The sequence below is a fragment of the Enhydra lutris genome, unplaced genomic scaffold (genome assembly GCF_002288905.1).
Source record: "Enhydra lutris kenyoni isolate GAN:26980312 unplaced genomic scaffold, ASM228890v2 scaffoldscaffold36, whole genome shotgun sequence".
Classification (NCBI taxonomy): Eukaryota; Metazoa; Chordata; class Mammalia; order Carnivora; family Mustelidae; genus Enhydra; species Enhydra lutris.
In genome coordinates this window covers 195,328-211,449 of record NW_019154120.1, presented here as the reverse complement: position 1 = coordinate 211,449, position 16,122 = coordinate 195,328, and the positions used below count along the sequence as shown (strand labels likewise).

General features: G+C 52.1%; 2 protein-coding genes across 2 annotated transcripts in view; one reads left to right on the top strand and one right to left on the bottom strand.

Moving 5' to 3' along the window:
• LOC111154299 (ribosome binding factor A) overlaps positions 1-12,149 on the top strand; it is a 35,444-nt gene extending 23,295 nt beyond the window's left edge. Inside the window, exon 7 of the mRNA XM_022513805.1 lies at positions 11,449-12,149. Coding sequence (XP_022369513.1) covers positions 11,449-11,572 — 124 coding nt within the window. The 3' untranslated portion in view covers positions 11,573-12,149. The remainder of the gene's footprint in view (positions 1-11,448) is intronic.
• Positions 12,150-13,489: 1,340 nt separating this feature from the next.
• LOC111154221 (basic proline-rich protein-like) overlaps positions 13,490-16,122 on the bottom strand; it is a 17,849-nt gene continuing 15,216 nt past the window's right edge. Inside the window, exon 4 of the mRNA XM_022513699.1 lies at positions 13,490-14,165. Coding sequence (XP_022369407.1) covers positions 13,490-14,165 — 676 coding nt within the window. The remainder of the gene's footprint in view (positions 14,166-16,122) is intronic.

The window sequence follows — 16,122 nt, the reverse complement described above, 5'->3', positions numbered from 1 at the left end:
CCCAGCAGAGAGCCCGATATGGACCCCGGGATCATGACCCAAGCCCAAGGCAGAGGCCTTAACCCCCGCCCCCCCCACAGGCACCCCAGTTTGCTCGTTTCTTAATTGAGAGTCACTGGAATTATGTAAAGTGTAGCCCTGGGGACAGCGTGTCCTACGACAAAGTAGAACTCCAAGTTGCCTTTCGGTAGATTGAGAGAAAGAACCAAAACCAACCAAGTGAAGTTTGACAGGATCCGCGTAAGTTCCTGTGATGGGGCTTAAAACCTGTCCTGGCGGAGCTGGGGGCAGGCGTGGCTGTGGGGGCGTGGCTGGGGGTGGGAGGTGCTGCGGGGGCACGGCTGGGGGTGGGAGGTGCTGCGGGGCGTGGCTGGGGGCAGGTGTGGCTGGGGGTGGGAGGTGCTGCGGGGGCACGGCTGGGGGGCGGGAGGTGCTGCGGGGCGTGGCTGGGGCAGGTGTGGCTCCGGGGGCGTGGCTGGGGGCAGATGTGGCTGGGGGTGGGAGGTGCTGCAGGGGCGCGGCTGGGGGGCGTGGCTGGGGGGCAGGTGTGGCTGCAGGGGCTGCAGGGGCGCCTGGCCCCAGCCCGCACTCAGGTGCCCATGGCGGGCGCCCGATGCACAGTTTGTGGAGCTGCGTTCCCGGAAGACCCTGTAGTGGGGAAGGTTGCCCTGGGGGCGCTGGTTGGGGAGGAGGAGGCAGGGCCCCCGCAGTGGGGAGTTTACTCCGTGTTGGCAGGGAGCAGGGGCCGGGCTGTAGACGCCAAGTGCAGGGCAGAGTCCCAGCCCGCCCCCCCCCCCCCGAACCCCCAGCCGGGCCCCCCCCGCCCCCCCATCAGGGTCCACTTCGCCCCCCCCCCCCGGGTTTGTGTCGCGATGTTCCTTCTGTTCAACTCAGAGGTTCCTTGCTAATCGTTCACCTTCCACACTTGACGCCCCTTCCCCTTTCAGACACGAGCCCCGGCCCCCCGCCGCACAAGCCTCCCAGCCAGCTTCCCTCGGGACCCTGATGACGCCACAGGTGCCACGGCGTTCCTTGGTGTTGTGCCGCACTCAGTCCTGTTCCTCGGACTGGATCTTGGCATATTCTCTTCCCCTTTCCTGCCTTACCTGGGGAAGCCTTTGTGAACCCCCAGGTCTCGGTTCAGCCCCCTGCGTTCCCACAGCTGAGGCCTCACGGCCGGACTGCTGAATCAGCCTCTTGCGTGCCTGTCGCCCAAGGTTTCCCAGGCCGGAGTGTCGCACTTGTTGTTCGACTGACTAACGGACTGTTGGGGTCTGCTCCAAGGTCATGGCCAAGTGTTCTTGCTGGCTCAGGGGGGAACATGAACAGCAAACGAAGGCACGGCCTGGGGCCCCTTTTCACTCTGGGCCTGAGAAAAGCTGAGGCAAAGCAGAGCACAGGGCCAGAAGCAGGACCGCAAAGGAGCCACTGGTCACTGGGGTTGTAGCAGAAAATCAAGGTTTCGAGGGGTTTCACGCATTCAGGGAGAACACGGGCATGCTGGATCTTCCAGGTCCTGACCGCGGAGCTGGGTTTTTGCGGCTCCCACAGGGAGCCCCTCCTCTGCAGCAGTCATGGTCGCCCCAGCTGTCTGCACTTCCTGCGTCTCAGGGCAGCTTCCCTTTTCAGCACCCCGGCCCCTGCCAGTCTATGTGGTTTCTGCAGGAATCTTGATGGCCATCCTGCCACTGAGCCTTGATTTCTGGAACTTTGGATCTGGGAGAGACGAGTGCCAGGGTCTTGCTTTTTCCATCCTAGAACAGGAACTATACAAATAGGCCTGTTTCCTGGCAAGATTGTGGCAAAGTGAGATGTCAGGAGTGATTTTCTGTGTCCCTCGGGCATGGGTGCACCCAGTTCCCCAGGACTTGTCCCGTGAAACTTAAAAGCCACAGCTTCCATGCTGCTTCTTTCCCTGGAAAAGGACGAGTTCTGCTACCCAGGCACCTGCTGGGATGACCACACGCAGCAGACACGTGGCTCCCAGCATCCAGTGTCTCACTCTGCTCCTGTCTGGGCGCACACGGTCCCAGACGGCGTCAGGTATCCGACTGCCTGTCTCAGCTCAGCGCGGCCTGTGCCGGGAGATGGACGTGGATCGTGTCATGCAGAATAAGCTGGGATGACACAGTCTGGACGCAGATGCCACTGAGCTCAAACGCAGAGTACCTGCTGCAGAGGGGAGCAGTCTAGTTTCCGTTTGTTTCTAAGATTTTATATGAGAGACAAAGAACAAGTGAAGGGGAGGGAGAAGCAGGCTCCCTGCTGAGCAAGGACCCTCCCCACCCTCGACGTGGGGCTCGATCCCAGGACCCTGGGGTCACCACCTGCACCGAAGGCAGACGCTTCACTGACTGAGCCACTGAGGCGTCATCCTTCCATCTATTTTTTAAAGTAGGTTTTCAGTAACTGAAGACAGAACAGAACATTGTAGCCTATACCATTTTGTTTAGAGTTCGTGTCCCTGCAGCATCATTTTCTGTGTATCTTCAAGTTCACTTAGGATAGCATCTCTCACCGTGAGCCATGAGATGAGGCACGGCCTTTTGAAGTAGGCTGTTTGGGGAAGAATGTGTGTGCAGGAAACTCTCCGATGTCCGGTCAGTCCTCTCGGCTCAGCCCCAAACATACAGTTGCCTCCGTGCCGCCACTCTGTGTGCAGGTGGCTCGCACACGGGTTTGGGAAGGTGCCTGATGGAGGCTCTGTAGAAATGAGCCAGTAGTCAGAGTGCCTGACGGGATGGTGGTGTCCGCGTTGTGTGGGCTGGACCTTCTGTTCGGATTTTGTTTTGAATTCTTGGGGTTGGTCCCTGCTCGGGCCTGGGGCTTGCACACTGGTGCACGGGCCGCATCACACACGCGTCATTAGGGTCAGGACGGTTTGTGAGGAGGCAGTTGGCCCTCATTCTACCCCCATGCTCAGCTCCTGGGTCTTCAAAGCAGGTGTTCTTAGAGCATGTTAATCTTGGTCACAAAGCCAAAAGTAATTGAGTGTATTTTAGTTACCAGGAGAAGAGCAGAGGAAGAATCGTTAGGAATGTCAATGAGAAGTGACAGAAGGTCTGTGGCAGATTCTTGCCTGAATTCTGTTGATAGAAACCAGCAGAGCTGGGAAGTGTGCCACATGCAGCCTCAGCACTGTACTGAACGTGTGTGCATGTGTGAGTGTGCCCGTGTCTGAAGGCCTGTGTGTGCAGTTCTTTTTGCACATGTGCAAGTGCATGTATGTGTGAATGCCCGTTCACAAGCCATTAGGCTAGGAGGTCTTTTTTTCCCCCAGTATTTGAGAGACAACATGCGTGAGCAGGGGGAGCAGCAGCAGAGGGAGAGGGAGAAGCTGACCCCACACTGAGCCTGAGCAGGGAGCCCGACATGGGACTCGATACCAGGACCCTGAGATCATGACCTGAGCTGAAGGCAGACACAACCAACTGAGCCACCCAGGAGTCCCAGGCTGTGAGGTCTTAAGGCACAACATCATAACAGGGCTATCTGGCCATTGCCATTGCCATTTGTCTTGTGGTTTTGGCTCCATTTTAAGAAGTCTCCAAGCCATCAAGGTTAGGGAGGAGGCAGGATTTGAAGACCAGGTCCTCTATTGTTAAAAAGTGGTACTTTTTTGGGTAGAAACACACTGGAGGGTTCTAACCCTTTTCTGTAATGAAATAATGTTGAAAATGTTCTGATGCACGGCAGTGTCTAGACACCCCTTCCCCTCCCCAGGCTCTGTGGTAACGAGTTGGGTTTGGAGTCTTTCCTGATCCCTGGGTCACAACACTGCTCCTCTTACAGGGTCTTTGTGCATTTGTGGTAAATGGAGGCCATGAGGGTGTCAGAATTGGAAGAGGGCTTGGGGAAGAGATTTTGCTGCTCCTTGGCATAGAGACTGCCTACAACAGGGAGAAACAAACTCTGGGGAAAGGGGAGAATCTGATTTCCAGAGTTACCGCATGGTTAGATTCAGACATCCAGTTTTCACCGAAAAGGCACAAGGCACACAGAAACAGGAAAGTCTGGCCCATTGAAAAGAAAAGAAAATCTGTCCCTGAGAAAGACCTGATGGCAGATCTACTAGACAAAGACTTGAAAGCGACTACCTTGACTCTCAATTAACAAAAGATGTGGAGAAAGTCAACAAAACAATGAACAAAATGGGACCATCCACTAAGAGAAAGCAAAAAGAAACCGTGAAGAAATTCTGGAGCTGAAAAGTACAATAACAGAAATGAAATAACTCACTAGAGGAATTCAGAGGCAGGTTTTAAGCACAAGAAGGAAGCAGTGGATTGTAATATAAGACAAAGGAATTTGAGTTAGAGGAACAGAAAGAAAAAAAATTAAAAGTAAATGGGACCAAAGGGATTGTGGGATTCCACCAAGCAGACCAATCTATGCATTATGGGGGGTGCCAGAAGGAGGAGTGAGGTAGAGCAAGTATTTGAAGAAATGGCTGCAAGTTTCCCCAGTTGAGGAAACATCCAGGAAGCTCAATGAACTCCAAGTTAAGATGAACTCAGAGACCCCCCCAGTAAGAAACACAAAAGCCAAATGCACAGAATCTTGAAGCAGCAAGAGAAGCAAGTCAATACATACAAGGGGTCACAAGTAAGGTTAACAGATTTCCATCTGAAACTGGAGCTCAGGAGGCAGTGGGCTGATGCGTGCAAAGTGCAGAAAGAAAAACGTCCAACCAAGAATTCTGTACTCAGCAAAATGTCCTTCAAAGTGAGGCAGAAGTTAGGATGTTGGTCAGTAAATAAAAGCTGAGGAGTGCTTTTACCGCTAGTCTTGCCTTCCAGAAGTGCGTGAAGGGCTCCTGTAGGGTGGTGGGGGGTGGGCAGTAGACAGCAACTGCAAGCTGTGTGGGGGAGAAAGATCTCCGTAAAGAAAAGCACACAGCCGATCATAAAACGTAGTATTGTAACAACAGTTGGTATCTCCACATTCTGTTTTCTATGGGATGTGAGAGACTAGTGCATTTAACATAATTGTTAATTTATGTGTTGTGACATCAGCAACTGAAAGGGCTGGGGACAAATGTTAAAGGAGCAGAGTTTTTGAGTGTTACTGAAATTAAGCTGGTATAAATTCAGATTAGAGTGTTTCAGTTTCAGGATGTTAAATATAATCCCCACATTAACCACAAAGAATGTAGCTACAGAATATATACAAAAGGAAATGAGAAGGGAATTTAAATGTTTCAGTACCAAAATAAATAAACGAAATGAGTGACAAAACGAAGCAGTAAGGCACATAACAGCAAAATAACAGAAGTCCTTCCTTATCTGTAATTGCCTTAAATATAAAAGGATTAAACTCCCCAACGAAAAGAGAGATTGGCAGAATGGATAAAAAACCATCATCCAACTACATGCTGTCTTCAAGAGACTCTAGATCCAAAGACATAGATTGAAAATTGAGAGGATATAAAAATGTGTTCCATGCAAATAATCGTTGCTAGCAGGAGTGGCTACACTAATATCAGACAAAATTGAGTTTAAATTTTAAAAAATTCCAAGAGATAAGGGAGGGCACTGTCTGTTAACAAAAATTTCCATAAAACAATATCCATAATTACAGACATTTACATGCCCAATGACAGGCCATTGAAATACATGAAGCACAATTTGACACAACTGAAGGGAGAAATAGTTTTAAAATAATATGTGGAGACTTTATTTTTTATTTATTTATTTTTAAAGATTTTATTTATTTATTTGACAGAGATCACAAGCAGGCAGAGAGGCAGGCAGAGAGAGAGAGAGGAGGAAGCAGGCTCCCCGCTGAGCAGGGCTCCCGATGCGGGACTCGATCCCAGGACCCTGGAACCACGACCTGAGCTGAAGGCAGAGGCTTTAACCCACTGAACCACCCAGGCACCCCTATGTGGAGACTTTAATATCCTTTTTGTAGTAATGGATACAAAACCCAGACAGAAGTAGGAAAATAGAGGACTTAACAGAATAAGCTAGCTAACCCTGATGTCAGGACACTACCCAGCAAGAGCACACACATTGTTCTCAGAGGCACAGGGGACATTTTTCAGGATAGATCATATGTTAGGCCACACATTAAGTCTCAATGAATTTAAAAACAGCTGTTCTACCATTTTCTATGACCACAATGGTATGAAGTTAGGAATCAGTAACAAAATTGGAAAATTCACAAATATGTGGAAATTAAATCAACACATTCTTGAACAACCAGTAGATCAAAGAAGAAATCATAGGGAGATTAAAACATACTTAGAGATGAATGAAAATGAAAACAACAAGTCAAAACTTAACGGGATGCAGCAAAAGCAGTGCTGAAGGGACATTTATAGATACAGATGCTTACGGTAAAAAAAACCAAGATCTTAAATCAACAACCCAGCTTTACAGTTTAAGGAAATACAGAAAAATTAACCCTAACCCAAAACTAGCAGAACTAGGGAAATAAAGATTAGAGCTATGACAAATGGAGTCATGAACAGGAAATCAGTAGGGAATGTCAATAAACTAAATGTACGTTCTTCAAAATTATCAAAACTGGCAAAACTTCAGATGAAGAACAAAAGATTGAAATTACTAAAATCAGAAAAGAAAATGGAGAAATGATCAATTCTGCAGAAATAAAAAGGATTATGAGTGCTATGAACATTCGTACACCAGCATTGGATGACTTAGGTGAAATGGCAAATTCCTAGGACAAAACCTGCCAAGCCTAAGTCACTAAAATAAAATAAAATTAAAAATCTGAACAGACCTAAAACTAGTAAGATTAAGCCAGTAACCATAACCAGAAATCTCTACAGGGAAAAGTCCCTGGACCTGACGGGTTCACTGGTGAATTCTGAACATTTACGGACTAATACCAGTCTTCAGACTTCATAAAAGAAAAATGGAGGAGGTAACACTTACCAATTCACACTGGGAGGTCATTATTACCCTCTTAAAGCCAGACAAAGACACTACGTGGAATGAAAACTACAGACCAATATCCCTTATGATCACTGATTGATCAGAAATCTTCAATAAAATAATTAGCAAGCAATGTAGCATATTAAAACAATCATACACCAGGACCAAGAGGCATTTTTTTCCTGGAATGCAAGGATGAGTCAACACACGAAAATTGATAAATGTGATATGCCCCATCAAACAAAATGGGAAAAACACAATCATCTTGATGCAGAAAAAGCATTTGACAAAATTCAACATTTCATGAAAAAAAGAAATACATGCAACAAAATAGGAATAGAAGGAAACTACTTTAACAAAAGCCGTATGTGAAAAGAAAACAGCAAACAATGGTGAAAGAAAGCTTTTCCTGGAAGATCAGGAGGGAGTCAAGGATGCCTATTTTTACCACTTCTGTTAACACAGTGTGGGAAGTTCTAGCCAGGACAATTAAACAGGAAAAGGAAATAAAAGGCCTTCAAATTGGAAATGAAGAAGTAAAATTCTGTTTGCTGATAATCTGGTCATAAATGTAGAAAATCATAAAGACTTCACAAAAAGCTGTTAGATGTGATTAACAAATTCTGAAAAGCAGCAGTATTTAGTCAACACAGAATCAGTTGCATTTCTGTATACAATGATCTGAAAAGGAAGTTATAACAACTGATTTACAGTAGCATTAAAAAGAGTAAGATACTTAGGAATTAATTTAACAAAGGAGGTGAAGATTTGTACAGTAAAAACTACAAAACACTACTCAAAGAAATTAAAACAGGGGCGCCTGGGTGGCCCAGTGGGTTAAAGCCTCTGCCTTTGGCTCAGGTCATGATCCCAGGGTCCTGGGATTGAGCCCAGCATCAGGCTCTCTGCTCGGCGGGGAGCCTGCCTCCCCCTCTCTCTGTGCCTGCCTCTCTGCCTACTTGTGATCTCTGCCTGTCAAAATAAATAAATAAAATCTAAAAAAAAAAAAATTAAAACATAGATAAATGGAAACATCCCGTGCTCATGGATGGGAAGACTTAATATTGTTAAAATGTCAGTATTACCCAAAGGGATGTACAGATTAAGTTCAATCCCTATCAAAATCCAATGATGTTTTTTGCAGAAAGAGAAAATCCCTTCCTAAAACTCATATGGAATCTCAAGGGACCTTGAATAACAAAAACAATCTTGAAACACTGGAGTAGTTGCACTTCTCAATTTCAAACTTCGCAGAAAACTTCAGTAATCAAACACTGTGGTTCTGGCCTAAAAGCAGACTGACCGACTGACGGAATGGAATCAGGAGCCCAGAAACAAACCCTTGCACATGTGCTTACATGACTGTTGACAGGAGTGCCAAGATCATTCAACAGGGCAGGAATCTTTTCAAGAAATGGTTCTGGGGAAATGGGACCCTTCCCTCACACCATGTACAAAATGCAACTGAAAATGGGTCAAAGCCATAGATACAAGACTTCACCATATAAAGTTCTTAAAAGAAAATACAGGTCAAAAGATTTAGGACTTTGGATTTGGCAATGATTTCTCAGATATAACACAAAAGACACAGGCAACAAAAGAAAAAGACAAGTTTCATGAAAAATTTTAAATGTCACACAGATACACTAGCCACACAGTAAAAAAGCAACCCACAGAATGGGCAAAAATATTTGCAAATCATATATCTGATAACTAATCAATATTGAAAATATACAAAGAATGCCTACAAGTCAGCAGCAACAACGAATGAACAATTCAATTAAAGAACAGGCAAAAGATTTGAATAGAAATCTCTGCAAAGCTGCTATACACAGGGCCAATAGCCACACAAAAAGGTGCATCATCAGGGGTGCTGGTCAAAGCCACAGTGAGGTGCCACCTCACACCCATTAGGTGGCCCCTATTTAGAAAACAGCAAAGGGGCCCCTGGCTGGCTCAGTTGGAAGAGCATGCAACTCTTGACCTCAGGGTCGTGAGTTCCAGCCCCACATCGGGGGAAGAATTTAAACACAGACACACACAATATGAAACTTGTATGTAGAATAAGTGATGTGAGGTCATTGGGAACCATATTCTCTGCTAAATATTCGTGACAAAATATAGTTATTTAAAATTTTTGAAAAACTAAAAAAAAAATGCAAGTATCGGCCAGGATATGGTCAGGTTAAGTGAAATAAGCCTGTCACAATAACACAAATCCCGTAGGGTTGCGCTGGCACGAGGTGCTTCGAGGAGCCGGCATCAGAGACCGCATGTGGCCGTGCCAGGAGCTGGGGAGTGGGGTGTAGCGAGGGCTCGGTGAGCAGAGACGGCCGGTTTTGCGGGATGGGAGGAATTCCGGGGACGATGCTGACGGCCGCACTGCGGGGTGTGTGGGTACCACTGAGCCGGATTCTAGAATGGTTAGGACGGTGAGGTTTCTGTTACGTATATTTTACCACAATAAAAATGCTGCAGAAAAAGAAACGGGAAAAGTGTACAAGTAGCTCTCATACGGTGGTTAAAGGAAGACAACGTTTCATCTTATTTACGCTAAAGCACTTTGGGAAAACGCGCAGGTCTGCAGTCTGTTATCCGGACTCCTTGGGGTCTGAGGCCGCACGCTGTATCAGGACCATCAGTACTTAGGCAGTTGAGCACTGAAATATTTCCGCTAAGTAGCTCAACTAGAGGCAGACCTCCGGGGGAAGGAGGAGGTGACAGTCACACTAGTTGACATCTACTACTGACTGTGGCGTGACCACGCCGGTGGCGCTTCCCGTGGACGACCTCGGGTGTGCCCCACAGCCGCCCAGGTGCGGATGACAGTGCTGAGGTTCCGAGCTCTCGGCCGCCGGAGGGTCTGGGCTTGTCCCCCAGTTCGTAGCTGCACCGTTCGCGATGCGTTCCTTGGGGCTGAGGCATTCCAGCGAGTGGGGGTGCTGGGGTCCCCTCCCTGCTCCCTTGCTAACCGGAATCCAGTTGGGGCAGCACGTGTCCCTCCTCAGAGCCAAGGCGTCAAGGCAGCTCTGTCCTTGCCAGGGTCTAGAAACGGGCACTTGGCCAGTGAGAAGTGAGGGTGCGAGAGGAGAAGGCCCCCCTTCCTGCCTCTGGACACCGTGGCTTGGAGACAAGCCTGGCAGATGGGAGGCAGCGTGGGAAGCCGTGCCTGGACGGGTGTGAACCAAGAATGAACTCCCTTCACTCTCCTGTTGGGCGAGATGCTGCGAGATGAGAATCTTAACTTCACTTAATCCCGTAAGGATCCGGCAGAAGCATCCGGACAGTCGCTGCGAATTCCCCGACTGGAACCCAGCTGTGGCGGCAAGGGGTTTCGGCTCGCTCACTGTTAGCCACTAATAGCCCAATGGTAACGCGTCCACACAACCCGCCTGTCATCTGGGGGAGCAGAGACTAGAGCAATGTGTGCGGTGCCAGAGGGACAGTAACAGAACCTGCTAACGTCCCCGGGCGCCTGTGGCATTACTCAGAGCCCTTCCGCTCTCTTACTTGGCGCTGGGAGGCAGGTCCCATTATCAGACTTGCCGTGTAACAGGGCGCTGAGGCAGGGTCGGCTGGCAGCCCTCACTTCTGCTACACTCCCCGACTTGTGGGCCAGGGAGCCCCTCACGAGGAGAAGCTGTGGCTCCTACACCCGCCTCCTACAGCCGGCCGCTGGCCAGCCCCGCTGCCATGGGGAAGGGGCTCCCTGCAAGGCGAGGGGCTGGGCCACAGCTGGAACTAGGGAACCTCGCGTCCAGTGTGCCTGTGGCCCACCGATGAGCTACTTTCTAGCAATTTTCTCGTTACCAAAAGAGGTGGTTGTTTCGTGTTTTCTCCAGGAGCTTTCCAGTACGTGCTGGACAGTGGGTCTGCAGTAAGGGGACAACACGCTGGAGAAATTTCGGAAAGAGACAAAGGGGATGGGCAGAGGATGTGGGAAATAGATGGTGCCCTGGCCAGCCAGCCCCAGGCCACCCCGACCATGCTGGGCTGCAGGCTCGAAAGATCAGTCCTCGTCTTCCAAAACAGGGAAAAGATGCACCCAGACAGAGGTGAAGCCACCCCCCGGGGGGGCAGCTAGCTGTGGGCTCTCGACAGCGGGCACCCGCTGCCACCAAAAAGGCAATGCCTGGGCTCTTTTCAGAGAAGACCGTTCCCCGGGGGGCCCCGCCCCAAGGGAGTCCACACCTGGGGCTTTTCTGGGCTCCCGGGTGCCTTACTTCCATGTGATGCATGAGAAGTTTGGGAACACTGATCTAGGGAAACCCTCAAACCAGCCTTGTGTGCAGGTTAATGAGCTCATTCTCTACACTCCTACTTCTTCCAAGTACTTGTCATTGTGAGGCCGGGCGCTCTCCGTGTCCTGGCTTTGCTCGGGGCGCCCTGGTTATGTCTCTCATCTCCCACCCGTCACTGGGGGTGCAGGTAGGGTTCTCCAGCTTCAGCCCCGGGTCCTGGGGGCTTGTAAAGCCGACTGGGGCGGCCCCGGCCCTGCTGTCTTGGCAGGTCCGCATCGCTCACCTGTGTTTCTGTTGTGCTCCAGATGCTGCAGGTGCTGCTGGCTCCCCGAGGCGGAGGAGGGGAGCTTCAGCAGCCCCTGGATGCCCCACAAGGGAAGCGACGGCCGGCATGCACCTGTGCCCAGAACCCCCCAGGGTGCTCTGTGAAGACCCTGGTCCTGGGCCCCTCCCACACCAACGGTGTCTTCAGGGCAGGGCCATGTGGAGAGTCCCTGCTTGGAGGCGAGGGGGCTTGCTTTGGACAAGTGTCTCCCTGTCCACTCTGGTACAGAGTCGCTGGCTGATGCTCTCAGAGACAGAAGTATAGTTTTCTAGCCCACTTTGGTGCTTCCAGGAAGGAAAGCCCAGGTGTTAATGGCCCTTCATAAAGCCGTCATCACCCTTGAGAAGGAGAGGGCACGGGTGTATTTCCAGGGATGAATAAGGGCACCTACCTCAGACGGGGAGGGCGAAGACACAGAGGAAGAAGGCTGGAGGCCCACATGATCCAGGTGAGGGAGCAGAGGCCTCCCCGGCTCGGCGGAAAGCAGGAAGGAGCACACCTGCGGCCCCACGGCCCTAGCCGAACCCGGTCGAAGGACTCTTCTGCTCTTGGACTCCAAGGAGGCTGCTCTTTTTTGACCGTGACCAAGGTCAGGATTTCTCAGCAGAACCTGAAAGCATGGGCTGTGTTTCTGCCCCAAGCACACATTGTGCTTCATTTAAAAAAAAAAAAAAAATGACCCGGGCGCCTGGGTGGCTCAGTGGGTTGAGCCTCTGCCTTCAGTCAGGTCATGATCTCAGGGTCCTGGGATTGAGCCCCACATCGGGCTCCCTGCTTGGCAGGGAGCCTGCTTCCTTCTCTCTCTGCCTGCCTCTCTGCCTACTCGTGATCTCTGTCAAATAAATAAATAAAATCTTTAAAAAAAAAAATGACCCAAAAGGTCCGTTCTAGACATAAAGGTAAAAAGAAAAATTCTCCCTGGTTCCCATAAGATGACAACCACATGGCCTCGCAGGTACTCGAAACATGAACTAAGTCTGTAACTTTATGGGATGCCCTTCCTCATGATGATTTGGAACATCTGTGTGTTTACACACGCACAACTGTGTGAACAACACGTACAGCCCCGCACCAGAAAGTCCGTTCGCCAGCACTCTCCTCTCTGTGACCGTTGTGTCTTCCTGGCAGCCATCCTCCTTGGGCTCAAACAAAGCTTTCTGTTTTTCTAAAATTTTTTGAAAGTTTGTTCATTTGCATCCACAAAGTCACAGCCTGTTAAAGTGGCGCCCACCCTCTGAACCCACATGGGCCGGGGGCCTCCCCGCTCAGCTGATCCTCCCGACTCAAGGTGACAACCAAAAGAAGCCCCCCTCCTCCTCCCAAGGCCTTTCTCTGGAAGGGGTTTACTGCTAATTGTTAGGGGAAAACAAGGGATGACTACTTCCAAGTTCAAGGAATGAAGGAAAACCATACAATCCCGAGGGTCTCCTAATCCAGTTCCATTTCCATCTCCTGGCCCGTGTGAGAGGACCCCAGTCTCTGTTTTCACGTTTAGTGTGGGTGGGCTCACCCCCCTTCCTGTCCCTTCTGCAGCACCGCCTAAAGGGAAGGGTGCGGGGACCCTCCCCTGCCCCCAGACCCAGGCCGTGGACACGCCCCCGGCTTCAGGTGAAACTCGAGTCCGCCAGGACTGGTTTCTGCTCCCGAGGGGTGTTGCCTCACCGGCTTCGTTCCAGAGCCGAGATCCGCACGCGGCACAACCCACATATTCCGCTGGATCCCGGGACTGACCGTTTCAGAGGGTTGGGGAGTCAAGCCCGCTCGGACCTGGGGGCACGATGGATGGTCTGGATTTAGGGTCTCCAGGTCAGAGAAGTGCGCCCTGGCTTGTGCCGGGGCGCATCCCCGCGTATCGGTGACCCTGGGCCCTGCACGGGCCTGTGGGAATCCAGGCGGGGAACCGAGCTATGGGCTTCGCCCCTGCGGGTTCCAGTCCGCACCCCCGTTGCCGACGTTTCCGAAAGGAGGGGAAAGCGGTCTGCCAACTTGCTTTCTCCGAAGCAAGACGTTCGCGTTTCCCATCAGCCTCGCACGTTCTGCTTCACGGACGTGTAGTGCCCGGAGCCGGGCCGGCCCGCGCGGGCGCCTGCAGCCCGCGGCGGGGACATGCCGGACGCAGGCCCCCTCCGGCTGCCCTCCCGGTCCTGGGGCCTGAGAAGACTCACTCCCGACCCCGGGCGTCCCCACGGGAGTCCGCGCGCGCGCTCGGGGCGGGGGCAGGTGCGGGCCGCAGCCGCCGCTGCAGGGAAACCGCCAGAGCTTGGGGTGGGCGCTGCAGGGGGGAAGGGGCCCGAGGGAAGGGCGGGGGTCGTGGCGGCCTGACGCGCTTCCCGCCCGCGGCGGAGCAGGTGCGGCTGTGCCGTTCCAGCCGCGGCGGCGAAGTCGCAGAGTGATCCCGGCCCTGGGCGCGGGAGAAGGTGGAAGGCGCCGGGCAGCGGCGGCTCCGCGGAGGCGGACCGGGCGGGGAAGGGCCTGGGTGTGGGTGCGCCGCGAGGCTGGGGCTCCGGGGCGGGGTCCTCGAGGGTGGCCGGGAGTGGGGGGGGCTGCGGGGCCGCAGGTGTGCGCGTGCAGCGGGCGGGGCCGGGCGTGCCGGGAGCCCCGGGGCTGGGGCGCGGTGCGAGCTCTTCCCCGGCTACTGCTGCCCGGGACGCCTCAGCTGTGCGGGGCCAGCGCTGGCCTGGAGTTGTCCCCGCGACACTGGCGAGAGATGCAGGTTTGCAAGGGAACCGGGCTCGCTAAGCCCTGAGCCTGCTCAGATCACAGGTGCGTCTGGTCCCCTGGAGGCGGCCCTGGACCCGCAGCGGGCGTCCACACTGAGCCCGCGGGGGCGGGGGGCGTAAAGGGGAAAGGCGAGCTTCGCTGCGCGGGTGGGTGGGAGGCGTCTCTTGGTCAGGTCACCTCTGTGCATGGGTGGCTCATCTCTGTTAGCATCTCGGGGGTCTTGCCCTGGCCCACAAGGTGGGGTCCAGCTCATGGATCCGGGCTCCGTCATTCTGCAGAGGGACCTGTATCTGCCTAGCAGGGTTTAACCTTCCAGCTCCCGGACCGGGTGTCCGAACTTCTGGTGAGGCCTCCCGGGGAGGGAACTGAGTAAACTTAGGTTTTTTCCATCTTGTTCCATCTGCTACCCCCACCTACCTCCCCTCACCCTCTATTGGAGATTAAAATACATCCGAAGAGTCGCAGTTGGGAACTTCACTTTAGATAGAAACTTCCAGAAAACATCATCTAAATTATATAGAAAATATTTTTATTTATTTATTTGACAGAGAGAGAGATCACAAGTAGGCGGAGAGGCAGACTGGGGGGAGAGGGGGAAGCAGGCTCCCCACTGAGCAGGGAGCCGGATGCGGGGCTCCATCCCAGGACCCTGGGACCACGACCTGAGCCGAAGGCAGAGGCTTTTTTAACCCACTGAGCCACCCAGGTGCCCCCAGAAAATATTTTTGATAGAAAATGTCATCTTTCCCGTAGCGTTTACTCCAAACCACACAGCCTTTTTAACACCTAAAATATAGCGGGACTAAACCAGGTGTCTGTTAGGAACTTTGCCCTTAACCAGTCAAAATCTCACTGTCCTGGGTATTTGCGCAGCAGCTCGTCCTGCTTCTGCTCTTTCTGGAATGTGCTTGGGTGGCTCTGCCGCCACCTCCCTGCCCCCGAGTCTCTGGCTGTGTGTCAGGGGCCGTCCGCGTGCGGAAACTGGTGTGGGTCTGAGAGGATGGGCACAGACCTCCTCACTGCTCCCCAAATGGCCGGTGTCAGAGGCGTGACCGTGAATTGTTGCAGGTTTCCAAGGACTTCAGGAGTCCTTAGACGTGGCCTAACAGGGAGGGGAGAAGTGACCCCACAGTCCGAGCGTGCTGTTTCTCTCTCAGCTGAGTGCTCAGGGTTTAGGAGCGGCGTCCCTCAGCCCACAGCAGGGTGTTGCTAATGTACGTCCGACAGACAGCACGCGGTCTGCTCGGGGTTCCCCGTGGCGGTGGGGAGGGAAGGTGGTCAGCTTGAGATGTGTCTTGTTTTAAGATTTGATGTATTTATTGGACAGAGAACAGGAGAGCACGAGCAGTGGGAGAGGCAGAGGGAGAAGCGAACTCCTCGCTGAGCAGGGAGCCCTGCGAGGGACTCAGTCCCAGGACCTAGGGGTCATGACCTGAGCTGAAGGCAAAGGCCTAACCTACTGTGCCACCCAAGCGCCCCTAGATGAGTTTATTTCACAGTTAAATAATTTGCCTTTATTTGAATTTTTACTGCACTTCTTGGTGTTGGTCGTTGCTTTAAGGGTGAGCGGACCCAGTCTGTGTCTGACTTTGGTGTGTGGGCAGAAGTGTGTGCCTCGGTGAGCCGGCGTTCTCTCACTTAGAAGGTGACGGCCTGGCGTTTCTTTCTGTTACTTTGTCTTCAGAAGTGCGAACACCAGCAAGGGTAGTCAGTGGTATCACTAATACAAGAAAGCCTTTTCGGATTATACCATCATTACAGCTTTTATTAAGATTTTAGCTGATGGGGGCGCCTGGGTGGCTCAGTGGGTTAAGCCGCTGCCTTCGGCTCAGGTCATGATCTCAGGGTCCTGGGATCGAGTCCCGCATCGGGCTCTCTGCTCAGCGGGGAGCCTGCTTCCCTCTCTCTCTCTCTCTGCCTGCCTCTCCGGCTA